The sequence below is a fragment of the Peromyscus eremicus genome, chromosome 4, assembly GCF_949786415.1.
Source record: "Peromyscus eremicus chromosome 4, PerEre_H2_v1, whole genome shotgun sequence".
Classification (NCBI taxonomy): Eukaryota; Metazoa; Chordata; class Mammalia; order Rodentia; family Cricetidae; genus Peromyscus; species Peromyscus eremicus.
In genome coordinates, this window is record NC_081419.1 from 78,381,838 (window position 1) to 78,400,620 (window position 18,783).

General features: G+C 48.7%; 1 protein-coding gene across 1 annotated transcript in view; it reads left to right on the forward strand.

Annotated features, from left to right (window-relative positions):
* The window catches only part of Abtb2 (ankyrin repeat and BTB domain containing 2), a 165,660-nt gene that overhangs the window by 106,737 nt on the left and 40,140 nt on the right, over positions 1–18,783 (forward strand). The window contains exon 2 of the mRNA XM_059261018.1: positions 16,028–16,174. Coding sequence (XP_059117001.1) covers positions 16,028–16,174 — 147 coding nt within the window. The remainder of the gene's footprint in view (positions 1–16,027; positions 16,175–18,783) is intronic.

The following is an 18,783-nucleotide window of genomic DNA, read 5'->3' on the forward strand; positions in this document are numbered from 1 at the left end:
TGGCGCCTTCTAAGACTTGTGTCCCGGGTATTTGTTTTCCGAGCAGAACCTTTCTTGCCTGCTCCCCACTTTTGTTTTCAAGGCAGAAGCATAAAGGAGTGAGGGTGGGCCCTGCAGCCCGGCCGGCTCCGTGTGGATGCAGAGTTGTACACGGCCAGCCACAGCAGCCATAACAATGTGGACGCTGTGTACTGACACTTCGGCCCTCTGATCATGGGGTCATCTTTGGCTCCGGATCAGAGCTGGGGGACCAGAACGCCAAGTCGGGCTGCTTCCCTTCTTTGAGGAAGCAGTCTCTCTCTGTCCTCCAGTGTCTGCCTTCCTGTTGGCCACCTCCACAGTAGTCATGTCACCCCAAGAGTCTGGAGCCTTCCGGAGCCTTCCCTTACCCTATAATTCTACCTGAAGTCCAGACCATTATTCTGGTTTACTTTCCTATTGAAAGTATCTCAGCTATTCTTTTTTTTTCCCTTCCAGCTATGTGTATTTGGTGTGGGTGTGTGCGTGTGCATGTGCGTGCGTGTGTGTGTGTGTGTGTGTGTGTGTGTGTGTGTGTGGTGAGGGCATTCCCACAGCATACTTGTGGAGATCTGTGGACATGGTGTTATCTCAGTCGGTCCTCTCTAATAATGCTGTCATTCCCATTTCACAGCTGAGTAAGCTGAGGCTCAGAGAAGGCATTGCTTGTCTCAGGCTACCCTGTAAGACTGGGGCTGCCTAAGCCACTGCTGTAGGGAAGGCTTTGGGAAGAGGAGGCACTGGGTGGAAGGACAGGGCAGCAAAGACAGGAACGTTAAATGAGAATTTGTGTGGTCTGAGCCAAAGATGAGCACTCTTGACAGAGTTCTGGTCAGGGCTGGACCCTTACGTGGCCACATGCGGAATTAAAGAGGAGGCACACATCAGGGCAGGAATGGAGTGACTGTTCTTGTGAAGTATAGCCAAGTCCCAATGACGGATGGACTAGGAGCAAGCCCCCGGGACAGGATCAGAGGCCGGTGGCTTCTGCGGTCCCTTCCAGCCCTGGCTGTTGGTTTTGCTGGAGTCTTGTTTGTGTGTTTGTCAGTGAAGCCACAGTGCAAAGAAATTTTCCTTAGAATTTAGTCAAGGAGATTTTTTTAAAAAAATTGATTTTTTCTTATGCCGTGTAGCAGTGAGCTGAAATGTGCACAGTGAGATGTGCAGGCCAGCAGTGCACTTCTATCTTAGAAAGACGCGATGTGCTGACTAGTCAGAGATCCGGTAATGGGGTCACCTCGGACGGGGGCACCAGCAAGGGTTGCAGAAGGTTACCCAGGTGGGGAGAACACACCTGGGAAGAGAAGGGCAGCACTCAGAGCATGAGAGAGTGCAGGCAGGCTGTACCTGAGCTGTGGTAACAGTCGTGGTGATGTACAGAACTAAAGGACTTCACATGTAGGTGTGGGAGGCCACGGCCCGTGAACACATATTTGGGTTGGTCTGTCTCCCTACAAATCCCCAGAGTATCCCGGAAACCATGGTGGAGGCCAGGCCAGACTGGAATGGCCCCACAGAACAGCAGGTAGCCCAGCACCCTGTGGCCCCAGCAGCAGACCAGGACTGGAAGCTGCATTCACAGGAGGCTCGTGCTATTGTCTTGAAGTGTCCACCAGCAGATCTGGACTGCCCTCCTTCACATGACGATTACATTCCTGGGAGCTCCAGGAATAAAAACAAACTTCATCATCCATCGTCAGAATGTAAGGAGACAGCCCATCTCTTTGCCCCGTGTGGCCCAATGACTTAGCCTGCAGGTGGTTCTCTACCTACAGCCCAGCCCATTTGCCCTCTCCAGTGTCCTCAATGAAAAAGTTTCCATTTAAAAACAAACAAAACAAAGAAATGAGAAGCTGAAGGGAATAGGATTCCATACTGTTGTGAGACTTCCTCCCTGAGTAGATGTGAACAAATGTAAACGATATCTACCTCTCTTTATAAGGCCCTGTAGTTGTGGGGTTTTGTTTTTGTTTTTGTTTTCTCTGAGGGCCCACTACCCAGCTCCCAAATAAGTACACAGAATAAGTATTCTTACTTAGGAATGCCCGGCCTTAGCTTGGCTTATTTCTAGTCAGCTTTTCTAACTTAAATTATCCCACTTCTCTTTATATTTTGCCTCTGGGTTTTTTTATCTTTCTTTATTCTATATATCTTTCCTTCCTTCTTACTCTGTGGCTGACTGGGCGGCTGGGCGGCTGGGCGGCTGGGCGGCTGGGCGGCTGGCGTCCTCCCTTCCTCCTCTCACTCCTCTCTCTTCTCTCTCCTCTTCCTCTTTAGCTTAGATTTCTCCTCCTATTTATTCTCTCTGCCTGCCAGCCCCATCTATCCTTCCTTCTGCCCAGCTATTGACCATTCAGCTCTTTATTAGACCATCAGGTGTTTTAGACAGGCAAAGTAACACAGCTTCACAGAGTTAAACAAACGCAACATAAAAGAACGCAGCACATCTTTGCATCATTAAACAAATGTTCCACAGCATAAACAAATGTAACACATCTTAAACTAATATTCCACAAGAAGGCCCCAACAACAAGCCAAAGTACAGTTCCCCAGTAGTTCACCCTGGGAATCATTGCATTTATTAGGCTGACTTACAGAGCATGGGGGAGGGGTACTGGAAGGGGCATGACTGAATTGGTTACTTTTCTATTGCTGCGATGAAAACACCATGACCAAGGCAGCTTACAGAAGAAAGGTTTTATTTGGGATCACAGTTCCAGAGAGATGCGGATGAGTCGTGGTGGGATGGAAGCAGCAGGCAGTCCTGGGAACTAGAGAAGGAGCTGATAGCTCACATCTTAAACCACAGGGCAGGAAGCTGAGAGAGTGAACCAAGTTGAGAGAATGGCCCAAGTCTCTTAAACACTCAAAGCCAGTCCCCAGTGACATACTTCCTCCTGCAAGGCCACACCTCCTAAATCTACCCCAACAGCACCACCAGCTGGGGAACAGTTGTGCAAATACCTGAGACTATGGGGGACATATCATTGCGAGCATCACAGTGAGTGACCGCAGGACAGCTGGGCTGGAAAGCCTTCACCCACCATAGATGATGGCTCCCCGGTGGCTGCAGAGATGGAGCCCCACCCCCCTTAGTCTTCCCCAGCCTGTATACTCTAGCCCCTCCCCAAGACCTGAGGTCACACAGTTAGGGCAGAATCGCATACAATTGACTGGGAGGAGTGGTTGGATACTCAGGTAAGGGGCCAGTGACCCTCCTCACTCCCTCCTTCTGTGAGGGAGTGTCAACAGGCCACAGGCCCAATCATGATCAATCATGATTGCCATTTGCCAGCAGGTACAGCTGACCTGATGAAGGTGGCATCTCTTTGCCTGGGGGACCACACTCCGCAAAGACATATACAGCTGAGTTCCTTCCGCAGGTTGTCCCATTCAAAGGCAGGGAAGCCACCGCAAGCTGTGTGAAGGGCTTGCCGGCTGCCTGTGCTTTGGCAAGTTGCCAGCCCTGCTCCAGCCAGGAGGCCTGATTCACTGATTCACTGTTTCCATTCGGTCCTCTTCAGTGTTGGTGGGCAGATCATAGGCAGCCTCACAAGTTCACTCTCCGCTCATCCATGTGCATTTATGACCCCACAGGGAGCAGCTTTTTAATGAGCCTAATGCGAGGCTGCAAATAGGAGCTTGTAAAACTGACAGCAAGGGGCTTCGGGCCGGAGCCCAAAGCTGCAGCTGGAGGATCCGTGATCCCTCTCACTCTGTAGTCAGACCAGAATGCCGCTGTGCCGGGACAGCAGGACAAAGGCTCTCTCCGGGGAAGGCTTGCCCTTCCTTCCAAGAGGGCTGCCTCCAGGCTCTCTTTCCCCCAGAATGAGCCTTCCCATGCAGGGTGTGTGTGCAGAGCATTCAAGTCCTGGCTTTCCCATAAGGACGGGACTCCTTGAGTGCAGGCCTGTGTGCATGGCCAGGACTAGGAGCCAGGACAGCTGAAACCCCAGGACCTCCTTGAAGAACCCAGGCTGACCTCCAGCCCTAAGTATCCCTGTGAGGGAGCAAGTCATCATAGTCCAGCGTGTGAAATACAAAAGGGTAGGAGTTCTTGAAAATAACGGGGAAAAAACCAAGATGACCTTGGATTTGGGGTGGTAAGTTTTCAGATATGATCCATGTGAAAGAAAAGTAAGCTGGATGCATTAAAATTCAAAACTTGTGAGGGCCAGGAAGAGGATGAGTCAGTGAGGTGGTTGTCGTACAAGCCTGAGGACCTGAGTTGGCTCCACAGCCCACAAGTCAGACTCCAGCATTAGTAGTAACCCGGCGCTTAGGACACAGAGACGGGAGGAGTCATTGGCCACCAGCCTAACCAACAAACTCCTGGTCCACCAAGAGACCCTGTCTCAAAATAAAATAAAATAAAATAAAATAAGGTAGAGAGAAAATGAAGACTTGATACTGACTTCTGGTCTGTACATGCACATGTGCACACACACACACACACACACACACACACACACACGTATGAATATACACATAGACCACACACAATGTGTTTCAAAACTTCTGTCAGTCTTCTACCATTAGCACACATCTATAATCCTAACAGGAGAAGTGGAGGCGGGGGAATCAGGAATTCAAGGCCAGCCTTGGCTCCCTGGTGAGTTTGAGATCAGCCTGAGCTTACCTGTCTCAAAATAACAACAAAAACTGCTCTGTAAGTTACACCTTCAGGAGAATGAAAAAACCACAAACAAGGAGAAAATTTTGCAAATGGCACATCAGATAAAAGATTGTTATCTAAAACAGAGAGAGAAACCTTCACACTCAATAGTAAGAAATCAAGAGCCTAATTTTTAAATGGGCCAGGACTTGGGGCTGTGGCTCAGTGGTAGAGTGGTTGCATGGCATGTGCCCTGGGTTCAGTCTCCAGTACCCCCCAAAAAAATCAATTAAAGTGGACCAAAGACTTTATCAGATACTTTAGCCACGAAGATCTGTGGTGGCAAGTAAATGTACTCCAAGATGCTGCATATCAACTATGGAGAAATGCAACTCAGCAGCAATGAGATACTGCTTTACACCTGTTGGAGTGGCTGAAATCCAGGGTCCCGACACCACCAAATGCTGTGGGCAGCTCCAGGAGCTGCTGTGCGCATGCACAGTGGTACAGTGAGACCCGACACCACCAAATGCTGTGGGCAGCTCCAGGAGCTGCTGTGGGAGTGCGCAGTGGTACAGTGAGACCTGACACCACCAAATGCTGTGGGCAACTCCAGGAGCTGCTGTGGGAGTGCGCAGTGGTACAGTGAGACCCAACACCACCAAATGCTGTGGGCAGCTCCAGGAGCTGCTGTGCGCGTGCGCAGTGGTACAGTGAGATCCGACACCACCAAATGCTGTGGGCAACTCCGGAGCTGCTGTGCACGTGCGCAGTGGTACAGTGAGAATTCCCTTACAAAACTAAATATATGCTCAGCAGACAGATCAGTGATTACACTCCTTGGTATCTCTCCAAAGGAATTGAAAACTTCTGCCCACACAGAAATCTGCGCACGGATGTTTGTAGACACTTTCTCCACAGTTGCTGAAACATGAAAGCAGTGAAGTGAGTGAATGAGTAAACAAATTATGGCACATCTAGTCAGATGAAATACTATGCATAGCCAAGAAGAGACGGCCTAGCCATCCATGAAATACATGGAGGAGACTGAAATGAGCCAGATGTGGTACCACACACCAGTAATCCTAGCACTTGAGAGGAAGAGGAAGGAGGGCTGAATGTTCTAGGCCAGCCTGGGATTCTTAAGCTGGAACCTGTCTCAAAAAGGAAACTGAGGGCTGGGGAGAAGGCTCAGCTGTGAAGGCATCTGCCTTGCAGGCATGAGGACCAGAGTTCAGATCCTCAGAACTCATGGAAATGCCAGGTGAGCATGGCAGCCCCACCTGTAATCTCAGCCTTGGAAGGCAGAGATAAGGGATCCCACAACCAACTGGTCAGCAAGATCTGATTCTTCCCCCATAGCAGCTGAGATGTTGCCACCTCCAGGAAGCCTTCCTTAACCACCACACTGAGTACTTTGGCTCAGAGCTTGTTTGCTGCCTGTGGGGACTCTACTGCAGGCCTCTGGGCACCATGCTGACTTGGCAGGGATACTGTCTGCACTTCTTCACTAGGATGCATGCTCCCGAGGGCAAAGGACCTGCCTTCTTTACCTTTCTGTCTGTTCCCAGAACACAACTGTATCTGCCAGGGCAGATGATCACCAACAATTTTGAGTACACGAATGAACAAATGTAAAATAAATGACCCGATTGTGATGCATAGAACATGATTATTTATGAATAAAAATTGTCGTGGTCCTAAAAAATAACAGAATAGTGTGGCTTTGGGCTCTTCCTCCCAATGGTGTTAATCTCATGACCTTTGAAAGTATTGAAGTCATTCATAAAAAACATTCCTACTTACTAAACACTGCATGTTAGACTTTTCACTATGTGCTTAGCTATTCAACCTCTTTCAGTCCTCAAGAATCTGATAACTCAGGAGCTATTCTTAGGCTTCCTGTACTGATGAACAGATTGAGGTTCAGAAAGGTGAAGGAACCACTTGAGAGTTGGAACAGCTAGTAAGTGGCCAGGCTGGCCTCAGAACCCTTACCTCTGTGATTCATGCTTCTAAATTCTCTGGGAGTTTAGTGATCAAACTCCTCTGGAAGTGGAAGCAAGGCTGCCTGCAGCAGGTGTGTTTTCTAAGCAGGACTCCAGTGTACGACATCTCTGACTAACGCGTTCATGTTCTATTAATAACTACCTTGGCCGTCTGCCCTGGACCTTGTGATAATCGCCCTTTCTCACTCCCCAAGGAGTGAATGATTTGTACTTGTTCTCAGTGCTCAGCACCTTTCATCCTTCTCTTCCTCACCCACCCCCCTCTTAGGTCTGACAGCACCACTCCCCTCCCAGGGTGCAGGACTGACTTTCTGCAAGGGTGTGGGACGTCTGTCTGTCTGCCTGCCTGCAGACCGTGTAGGGCCGTGGCCAGGGTCCTTTGCCCCAATTGCAGGCCTGGCTGTATGGTGTGAGAATTGTTCCAGATCTTGTTGTGTTCATATCCCAGTGCCCTGCAACTTGCACAGGCCACAGAGGAGGGCCAGCCACTGTATGGCTGTGAAAGACACACCAGTTCAGGGTCACAGTAGGCCAGGTAGGAAACAAGCTCTGAGCCAAAGTACTCAGGTGTGGTAGTTAAGGAGGGCTTCCTGGAGGTGGCAGCATCTCAGCAGCAGGCAGAGGCTAAGGATGAGGCATACAGGTGAATCTCCCTTCCAGCTGAGTGACATGCAGTTGACTCCCCTTGACCTTCTTCCAAAGAGGGGAGGCACAGGCTTCCCCGTGACTGCTTCTCCCCTATGCAAACCTGCAATGGTTGTGCTGATACTGCGTTTGTCTAACAACACCTTGAACAACAGGGGAAACATCTAAAATTCTGCTATGCAAAAAGAACCAGCTATAATGTGAAATGACTTCCATTCTAGACTCTTTACAGCCAACTATGAAAGTGTGTGTGTGTGGGGGGGGGGAGTCGCTGCTGGTTTCACCTTTTTCCTGAGAAAGAAATCTTCTTTGCCTTCAGTACAAATTTTCACATAGAGTGAGATGCGCCCCCATCATTCTGTTCATGTAAATGTGTCATCGGTGCATGTATCAAGTAGTCCTATTTCAAGAAGCTAAGAAAAAGAACCCTTCTACCCAGAATTGCTGAAATTAGCAAGGTGGAAAAAGGAGTTGAAACCTGTGTTCTCAAGGAATATGAAAAGCAGGTTGATTTCTTAGCCACTAAAGAATAACGCCTCCATGAAAGTAGGGACGCAATTTGTGTTATGAACTATTATTTCTCCAGTGTCCAGCAAGTGTCAGCAATATAACAATAGGACCCAGAGAGATGACTCCATGCTGAAGAGCGCTTGCAGAGGACCTGGGTTTAGTTCTCAGCATCCAGGGGATTAAATACCTTCTTCAGGCCTCCAGGGGTACCCATACTCAAATGCACATACCCACACATACTTATAATTAAAATTTTTTTAAATTTTAAATATGGTAACAACATAAAAATTTGTTCTGCATGTAAATTCTTATTTAAGTATGTCTTTGAACAGTCCTGATTGTAAACACTTTATTGTTATAAAATCTTAAGGAATCACTGAGCATTAGTGTCACACACCTTTAATCCCAGCACTCAGGAGGCAAAGGCAGGTGAATTTCTGAGTTCGAGGCCAGACTGGTCTACAGAGCAAGTTCCAGGACAGCCAGGCCTACACTGAGAAAACCTGTCTTGAAAAACAAAACAGAAAAATTCTTAAGGAATCAACTTTGAATTTCTTGTTACAAATGATATACGTAGATATCCGGTTCTACAGTTCAGACAGATTCCATTTTCATCCTGTTGTACAAAAATCATTGATCAACATGAGAATAATATATAGTGCACACTCCTTATTAATATGTTTATATATTCCTATAACTATTTTAACAAATGTGTGGTTGTCCAAAATTTGTTAGACAATATTTCAAGCACTTGGCTTACCACATTTGGGTGTTTTGGTTTGGTTTGGTGTTAGACAGGCTCTCACTTGGTATCCCTGGCTGGCTTAGAACTCACTATGTAGACCTCAAACTCACAGAGATTCCCGTGTGCGCCTTTTGATTTTTGTTGGCTTATTTTCTGTTTTGAGATAATAAGTTGCCCCCACTGGCCTGGACTCATTATGAAACAGAGGCTAGCCCGAAACCCCCATCCTTCTGCCTCTGCCACTGAAGCTCAGAGATGACAGGTGTGTGCACCACACCCAGCTTCCTGCATGTGACTTTTGAATGTGTTGTTTACAAAAGTCACTCACAGAAATTAGTGTGCTTTCCTTCTGTGGGTCAAGAACACAGTGTGGTAAAGTACCACGGTCATGGGGTGGGTGTTCCCTTTTAAGAGGAGGTCATTCTAAGCCTCATGCTTCCGGGGTCACTCAGGTTCTTGCTGTGTTACTCAGTCCCTTGGAGCGAGGCCACCTAGAGTCTCTTAAAAAGCATTCAGAGTAATACAGAGCCTTTTCCACAGAAGCAGCTCAGTAATTCTCAGGTTGGTTTTCTGCCCCCAGCTACCATGCTGTGATTCTTGCTGGTTTTCCCACAGTTCACCTGTCAGTTTAATTTTCTGAATCAGTCTACGTGCTTAGGCAACTTCCTCTTACTCTCATGCAGAGAATCCAGCATCAGTGAAGTGGTTGTATTTGAACTGACTTTGTGCTTTAGACAACTTGAGCAGCATGCCCCGGTCTCTGCTGGCTGGTTTCCTCATGAGTACCCAGTGTGTCGTCTGGGACCAAAAGGATGTCTACTGGAATGGTTGAAGTGTCAGAATGCTCCCAGGGGACTCTGAGTCACAAGCACTGTTTGGGGGCGGGGGGCAGTCTAATGTTCTGTTAGCCCTTTCCACCTCTCCAGACCCTTGTCCTGTCTAGGACTTCCCTGAGAAGCTGAGGGAGAAAGGAGCAGCCATATCACCAGTATAACAGGAGAGAATAGACTGTCAGGGCCTCCAGCCCCAGCCGGGGGAGGCTGGCTTTTGACGACCCCCTTTCTCAGGAGAACAGGGGTGGGGGGTCTAATACCTCTGCGTCTTACTTCGCCAGCCTTTGATCTTGCTCCTAGGCCGCTTGGGCTGTTGTAACTGTAAGTTCTTATTTATAGCTTAGTGCTGGGCTCCTGCCCCACCAAAAAAACCTCACAGGAAGGTAATTTAGCTAGAGCGAGGTATAAACCAGAAGGTGATTATTATTTGGTTTTAATTTCCTGCCCTTAAAAGAGAAATCGGGGAGGAGTGAAGTGGCTTGGTGGGTAAGAGCTCTTGCCTCCAAGGCTGACAGCTTGCACACCCTGGAGCTTCATCCCTGAAGGAGAGAACCCACAAGTTGTCTTCTGACCTCTGTGTGCACACGTGTGTGTGTGGGGAGGGGGGCTTCAGTCCCACCCCCCCCACATATTCATACACACACAAAAATAAATAAATGTAATACAATTTTTAAAAAAGATATGAGCTATGCCTGGTGGCATGAGCCCATAATTCCAGCTCCTTTGGAGGCTGAGGCAGGAGAATCACAAGTTCAAGGCCAGCCTAGGCAAGTTAGTGAGACCCTCTCCCAAAAAGTAAGATGAGCGCCAGGGACATAGGTCAGTGGTCAAGCACTTGCCTGTCGTTTAGGTGGTTCAGTCGCCAGTACTGAGGAGGAGAAGAATGGGAGTATGGGAGAGATGGGGAAATCGCTGTGCTGGTGGAAGAGTGTGTCCCCAGTCCTGTGCACCTCCCCTTGGAGTCTGAACCTCAGTCCTGTCCGAGAGACAGTGTGGCTGCTGCTGCATTCCCACCCCACTCTGCCGTTTTCTAACAAGGCAAATGACCCAGCCCATGTAAACCCATGTTCCCCGGAAGAATGGGCACTGCAGTAGCAGCTACTGGTAGATCTCTGTGAGCACTTGAAGGCTTGTTTGCCCACTTCTGGCATAGAGTATAGAACAGGCACAAGCCTGCTTCCATGTTGTTCACTTAGGGTCAGCTTTTGGGTCTCAGACTCCGTTTAGATATCCTGTTCCATGTGTGCGCACACAAACACTTCTCTTTCCTTGTCTCAGAATATTGTCCTCATTTGAACCCCTGGTTGTCACAGATCTCCGTGTGATAGATTGGCCCAGGAATTAGCTGTGCATTTGGTTACTCGATGAGTCAGTTTCACGTGAATGATTGACAGTTTACCAGGCATACTCAATCGACGCTTCAGCTCACCCTTCTGGTTTTGTTCCTCTTCCCTCTGCCGCAGCACCCATGCCCTCGCATCTGAGCTTAGACTGTCAGGATAAATACCATTCGAATAAGGCTTTTTTTAGGATCCACTGTCTTGTGCCCCATTTGAATCCCTTTGAAGAATATCCCTGCCTTTGCTTCTTAATACTTTGTCCTAAGATGACTAATACACAACAATAGGGTGTTAAGCATTCAATATATAAAATTTCATCTCAAGCTGAACATGATGGCATGAGCTTATAATCCCAGCACTTCGACATAGAGGCAGGAGTTCAAAGTCATCTTCAGCCACATAGGGAGTTTGCAGCCAGCCTTGAGTACATGAGAACCTGTCTCAAAAAACCCCATCAACTCCTTACCCCACCCCCACCACAATGCCAAAAACCAAAGCAGAGACTGGAAACACTTTTTAAGGGAGGAAGGGAGTGGGACCGTGCGGGCTATTGGAAACCATTCCGTGGGGCAGTACAGATTGTGTTTTCGGAAGCTTACAGACAGAACTCACCCGACTCCCAGCTCCTCCTGTCTCCTCACAAGAGCAGTCAGAGAGAAACTCTATGCACCTGATCTTCATTTGAAGGATGTGGGGTAGGTGGTGGTCCCTGCTGTCTGGGTACATGCTGAACTGAGGAGGGAAAGGGTTCTGCAGTCACAGGCCTACAAGAGGCTGACTCCGTGGGAGTCACTGGCAAGGCTAGGGAGAATGCTGGTAGTGGGTTGTTGAGTCTGAAGGGCAGTTATGTCACGGCCTGGCTGGCTTTGGGATGAAGTATCAGAAAAATCTGAACTACATTCAGCCGCACACAAAAAAGACATGTTTACATTAATATCGTCGTCAGGGCAGGAGGTGGAGGGATATTTACACACACGTGCCCATGCACACACACATGCACACACACAAGTGCTCTTATGCCTGTGAAACGAACAGAGGAATCAGCAATCACCCGTTCTGTTTATTGCTGCTGCTGACCACTTAGCAGTTAAATACGGAAGGGCTTGAGGGTCCACTCAAGTGCTAGAGAGGACTTGAGGTGTCTTCCGATCGGTCCTGCATTTCAGAGAAGCGGTGGAAGCCATCTTCTTTTCATTTGAACTAAAATTCTGGTTTGTCAGCATGGTGTGCTGCCCTTGAGCTCCTGGTATGGCGTGTGCCTGGGAGATACTGCGCCTCTGCAAGCAGAAACCAGGGTTAATTCCTGGGTGTCGCCCACTTGTGAGAAGGCGGGTTCCCAGGCTTCAGGGTGGAGTTTCCCACCTACCTCAGCACCACCCTCTCTGGGCACTAGAGAGGAATCACCTGGGAAGAAAATGGGTTGTCCCCACGCCTCCCTAGGACCTGGAGTCAGCTGAGAGAACAGCCCTGGAACATAGCCTAGAGAAGTAACAGACTGGTGTGCTGGGCTGCCCGACTGCTGACGGCCTGGGGGACATGCTGCGAGCTTTGCCACTTTACTAGCAGAATTACTACTCAGCCTGTGTTTCAGAGGAGGAAGGAAAGATAGCATCTAGTCTTCCCTGGACAAAGGCACTCGGATTTCTTCATACGTGCAGCGAGGAGGCGTGGGAGAGTTACAGACTGAGAACAGGGAGGCAGGGTGAGGAGCAGCGGTAGTGGCCAGTTTTGAAATATGGAGGTGGTAAAAGCACTAAGGTCTGGTGGCCAGTTGGTGGCACGGGAGGAGGAGAGACTGGAGAAGGGCGACTCAGATGTCTCTTGTTCAGCAACTGAGTGGATGCGGTACTGCAGAGAGGAAAGGGTAGGGAAGGAACAGGGGGCTGCAGCCTTGGGAAACCAGGTGTTCCCAGAGTCAAGGATCGGGCAGCCATGAGAAAACCTGACTGGTAGAAGAGCATGGCTCTGTGTGGGCTTATGAGCTCTGTGATGGCAAGAGAGGAAGCAGAGCCAGGCAGAGCCCTGGGAGCTTGGGCCATCCACCTGGCCTGCAGGGCCAAGTTCAGTCCAAAGAGAGACCCTGACTTAGACGGAATGGGTGGAAGAGCTTGAGAACTGATATCCAAGGTTGTTCTCTGAGTGCCACACACATGCTGTGCACATTACACACACACACACCACACACACACACACACACACACACACACACACACACACACACGGTGGGCGGGGAGAGAATGAAATGTCAGACCCACAGAGACCCTAAATCAGCAGTTCTCAACCTGTGGGTCGTGACCCTTCCACAGGGTTCACCTAAGAGCATCAGAAAACACAATTATTTACACTATGATTCATAACAGCAGCAAAATTATGAAGTAGCAACAAAAATAATTTTGTGGCCCGATAGTGGGGGTGCACACCTTTAAACCCAGCACTTAGGAGGCAGAGGCAGGCAGATCTCTGTAAGTTTGAGGCCAGCCTGGTCTACAGAGTGAGTTCCAGGACAGCCAGGGCCGTTTACACAGAGAAACCCTGTCTTGAACGCCCCCCCCAAATAATAATAATAAAGAATTATATTAAAGTGTCACAGCATTAGGAAGGTTGAGAACCACTGCTGTAAATGGAGAAGGTGACAAAAATTAAAATCCTATTTAATTTCAGCAGCTAAGAATCTCTTCCGTGATGAGTTTCAAGTTCTAGTAGGCCCATTTTCAGTTTCTGGTGACCTCTCTAACCATTGTCCTGCCTGCATTTTTCCACCTGTAAGAAGGGTGAGCACAGCACCTCATGGAGTCTGAGGGACTAAGTGAACTAATGTGTGAGCGGCTCTCACAGTGCCTGACGCAGAGAACTCAGTAAGTCAGCTGTGGTAGGAGCTAGAGAGATGGCTCCGTGGGTCGCAGTCCTTGCTGTACAAGCATGAGGACCTGTGTTTGAAACCTTAGAACCTTACTAAACTGGATGTGGCTGCAAATGTACCTGTCGCCCAAGAGGGTCCCTGGGACTCTGGTTACCAGAGTAACTCCAGGTTGGGTGAGAAACCATGTCTCAGGGGAATAATGTAGAGAGTGATAGAACAGGGCACTTGGATGGCTTCCTCTGACCCCCGAGTGTGCAAGGACACTCGGGCCTGTGTCCTTGGACATGTGTACATGCACCACATATATCCTGCACATGTGTTCTCCATACACACAAAAACATTTTCATGTCAGCTTTAATCCTGACTGCATTGTTTTCCCTGCTAGAAGAATAAGTTATAAAATAGATAGGGAATAGTCTTTAAAAGCTGTGATTCTGATTAATAACAGGTTCATAATTATTTTTACCACAGCGTTAAGTGAAAGCCCCTTTGGATGGCTGACAAATGACAAAATAGGAAATTACTAACGGCGTTGCCTGCTCCTGTCACCAGATCTAGTGACATACCAGTTCTCCCTGGGAATCCTTTGACAAGTCAGCTGAATTTCCTATGCCCTTGCCTTAAGCACTGCAAATGGGATCCACATGTCCCGAGTGTTGTTTCTGTCAATGAAGAGGGAGAAAGGAGGAGGTGCTGGACTGCACCAGGGCTGCCACAGGAACCCCACCCCCACCCCGGCTGTTGGGGCTGTGGCTCACACTTGAATGGCTTTCTCTTCTTTTGTTTAACTCATTTTAATGCCAAGAGCCAACTCTTCCTAGTGTGTTTGACTCAGCTGTTAGAATTTCTGCTTTAGGGAATAGGAGATTAAGAGTGACCCAGCCACATGCTCTTTCTCCTCCTGTGGAAATAAATATTTAAGGGAGTGCTTTGGTTCAGGCCTTGTGGAGCCAATACTAGCTGTGATGGGGGTAAGGGGAGGCCGAGAGGGGCTAGCCTCAGCCACCCTGGTACCAAGGAGGATGGATAAACAGAACTGTCACTGCACCTGCAGGATGATCCAGAGAGACACAGCCAGGGAGGGTCCAGGCCAGAGGAAGACCGCCCGTGTGCCTTTGTCCCACAAGAGAGAAATGTCCTGGGGGGTGGGGGGGTGGGGGGAGGACGGAGGGGGGACATGTGTGAGAGAAAGGACCTAGCATTACACAGCTGTGTTCTCACACACATGAGCCACTGAACGGGCAGCGTGAGCCTTGGTGGTGTGTTCACTGAATTCTGGACACCTAGGGGCTCAAGTGTACACATTCTGGGACCATCTCACCTGGATCTGAACCCTACCTGCGAACGTTAGTTAGTTAGTTAGTTAGTTAGTTAGTTAGTTAGTTAGTTAGTTAGTTATGTTCTCCCACCATTGTCTCTAGGTAGCCTGCCCAAGATCACGTGGCTAATCACGTATCAGTATAGTGTTTATGAGCTGCAGAGGCCTAGCCTAACTGCTCCCTGCTGCTGCATATCCTTGTCACATCCCTGCGTGCCAGAGGGGACTCGAACTCAGTCTTGCCCACATTCCAAGGACTCTCTAGTTTTCTCAAGAAATGTTAGATTTCACCCCCAAAGTGACAGGTTCGATTTCTAAGTTTTGTTCTGTTTTTTATTTTTTTTAAGCAATACATAAGCAAATACTAGGCAGCAGTTTAAACAGTCCATCGGAGAAACAATGGATCCCAGGACTTGGGAATTCCTGCCCTAGGCTCTGAGTGCAGGGAGCATCTCCGTGCTACAGGTTCTACATTTCTGGTGCATGCTAAGAAGCCACACAGTGAGCTGGAGAGATTTACAAGCTGGCATCCCCTGGGATGGATTCTGAATCTCTCTTCCCTGTTGTTGAAGTGCTAATGAGAAACACTAATTGGACTTGGCCAGGGGCTGGGACATTCCCCTTCACACAGTAGGGAGGGCAGCATCTCTCTCCGGTGGTGACTCCTGGCCTTCTGGGCTTAAAGGAGAAATGTGCTGAGGAGAAAAGTGAAAGCACGCTGCAGGCAGCTGGCCTTTGAAGGAACAGGACTGTGATCATCAGAACTGACCACGCCTAAGTGCAAAGCCAGGTTTTTATGCCATCCCCGAACCTGAAAGGAGCACTCTGGCCCAATCAAGCTTGTTTTAAACATTCAATGAAGGACCCCTGAGCCTATAGCCTAGTTCCTTGGAAATTCCAAATTCTAGCTCCGTATGAGTAAAACCCCAGCAGAAGAGGTCCACTCCTCTCTCCTGACCCCTGGGGCACTAGGCAGAGGAAAGACCCACATTCCCAAGGCTGACAGGGGTGGGGGGGAGGCTTGTCCTCTGACTCTGTTCTGTCAGGACAGAGGAGTAGGACACAGTAGCTGTGGTACGGTCTGCAGAGTTTCCCTTTGCTCCCGGTGACCTCTGCATCTTCTTTCCCCCACAGGTGTCCTCTCCCTGCCTGCCTACTTCAGCCCCTACAACAGTGGTTCCCTGGGCCACGATGAGCGAGCTGATGCCTATGCTCAGCTGGAGCTGCGGACACTGGAGCAGTCTCTCCTGGCCACATGTGTGGGCAGCATCTCAGAGCTGAGTAAGTGCGGGGCCTGGGGGAGCGAGTTCAAAAGGACTCAGTGACTGGGTTCTGGCACTGAGTCAGATAGGCCTCCTGAAGCCCCTGCGTCCTTCCTCCAAGTCTCATCTGTGGCTTCTGTTTTATTCAAAGCACTAGCCACCACTTGAAACTTAGATATTTACCCACAAATAATGGAGTTTTCCATTCCAACTGGAGTTTAGTGTCACAAGGACGGGGTTTCTTACTTCTACCTACTGCTTTTCCCAGTGCACAGAACTTTCCCCAACACAGCTCCTGGTGGTGTGTGTGTGAGGACATGAGTGAGAATCTACATTCAATTAGAAGGGGTGAGGTCTGTCCCACCCAGTTTGGCTCCTGAAACTCTCCTGGGCTTGGTCTCGCCTGGCCTGGCCTGGCCACTCCTTAGGACACTGAGAAAAGACATCTCCAGAGCATCTTCTGAGAGACAGCAGAACAGGCTGTGTCACACGCCACATGGCCCGGTCCCTCCCTCTGAAACCTACTCTGCAGGGGAGGGGACAAAGGTGGAGGCAGATATTTTAATTTTTGTTTCAGAGACTAAAGACCTTAATGAGGCTAGTGATACTTGGCACTGAGCGCTATGGACTTTCACCCTAGACTTTCCATGCATTAACTCTCTGTGCCTAGCAAGGACCAGCCCGCCTGCTAAGTTAGGAAGATTCATTTTTATAAGTCTAGCCGCATGGAGAGCTCTGATCCTTAGGTTTTTCTCTGTCCCTCTAAACCCACGAAAATTTTAAAGAGAAGGAATGAGCAGAAAGCAAAGCAGTTCTTTTAAGGGTGGCCAGATGTTTGAGGGCTTATTTTGAAGACAGTGCTGTGTTCCAGACTCTCGCCTGCTGTTTTTATTTGATGGCTCATAATGAGGGTTGGACCGACCAGCGTGAAACCTAGCACCCCTAATCAAGTCTTTCATGGTTAGTAAGGGGTGAGGGCTTGTTTTCCCATGCCTGGTGGGTGTTTCTGGGCATGAGACCAAGGTTTCACTGAGCCTGGGATCAGTTGATTCTCAAGTACAATACAGGGATGTTCCAAAAGCACCAAGCGTCTGTCCACCTGTGCAAGAGCCCGGCCCAGCTACCTCAAGGCTTCATGGACAAGCTGTGCCAAGGGACCACAGATATCTCTGCACTCAATTACACATGGAAACTGTGCAAAATACACTAAAAATGGGTATCTAGAAAAATAAAATAAGACATGTAAAATGAAAGCCGGATTTTTAAAATTTATTCTTAGATAAACACAAAATTACATCAAATTGCTATGGATGTCTTCCCCGCCCCCCTTCTTTCTTTTCTTCTTTCCTGAGACAAGGTCTCATGTAGCCCAGGCTGGCTTCAAACTCTGGTATAGCTGATGAACTTGAACTTCTGATCCTTCTACTTCTGTCTCCTACATGGGATTATAGGCATGTACTATCATGCCTAGGTTTGTTTATTCCATACTGAAGAGCAAACCCCAAGTTTTATGCATGCTAGATAGGCACTTTATCAAATGAGCTACATCCCCAGGCCCTATGGGTGGGTATCTTTTTAAAAATTCACTCCCCATTTCTAGAGTTAACCTGTGAGCTATTAACAGGTTTATAGCCAGTACCAGTGAGTGGCCTGTCCTAGCTCACAGGCCACACTTGGTGTGGTATGGGTGCAACAGTCCAGAGCTGCTGGGGGAGGTGAGGCCCCAACTACAGGCCTTGCTAACATCCATCCTAGTTTGCAGCTGTGACCCACCCTTGAACTCAAGGGAGCTTAGTTCCTCTTTTTCTACATTGGAAATAAATACCCCCTTCCAAGGTGGGTCTAAAGATTAGATGAGATTTTTGCCTATGTTTTTTGTCTATCATAAAGCTTAAAAAATAGAAAATGACAGGAGTTAAAAGTCACCCAGGGAGAGGCTCCAAGGCGAGCTGTGGCTTTGGCCATTGCTGGGTTGTGGAACAGCCTAAGCTTTCCCACAAGTCCTGTCTGAGTTGTCTGCAGGCGTCTGTCCCTTGGCCTTGGAGAAAAGCTGCCTTTGGCAAGGATTTAAATGGAGGAAGCCGGCTACCTCTCCTTCTTCATGGTTTTTCTAAACCTCTGAGTCCCTGTGTCCTGTTTTCCCTTAAAGGAAACTCTAGAAGTAGCTTCCCTTGCTGCCTTGAGTCTCTTGCCTGTGTTCTGGCTGGAAATGTGCTGCCAAAGGGTGCTCCACCAATAACAATAAAACAACAATAAAAATAATTAATGCTAATGACTTTTCCCTTGTCCAGCCTTTGGAATGGTGTTTCAACACAACATCTCGTTGATGCTATCTCAGATCTCTCTTCCTCGTCATCCCGTGTTTCCCCAACTGTTAGGACATCTAGACCTAGAGAAAAAGGACCCAGGTTTCGGCTTTCTGCCACCAACTTAGCTGGTACCGGCTGCTGGGGGCGCAGCCCTGCTGCTGCTTTTGATGCTGGTTTCTGCCACCCAGGAGCCCCAAGGCAGGGCTGGGATCTGGCATTGCAGTACCAGATTCCTCCGCTCTTGGGAAATATGGGGCAGTGTGTGTGTGTGTGTGTGTGTGTGTGTGTGTGTGTGTGTGTGCGCGTGTGTAAGCAGTGG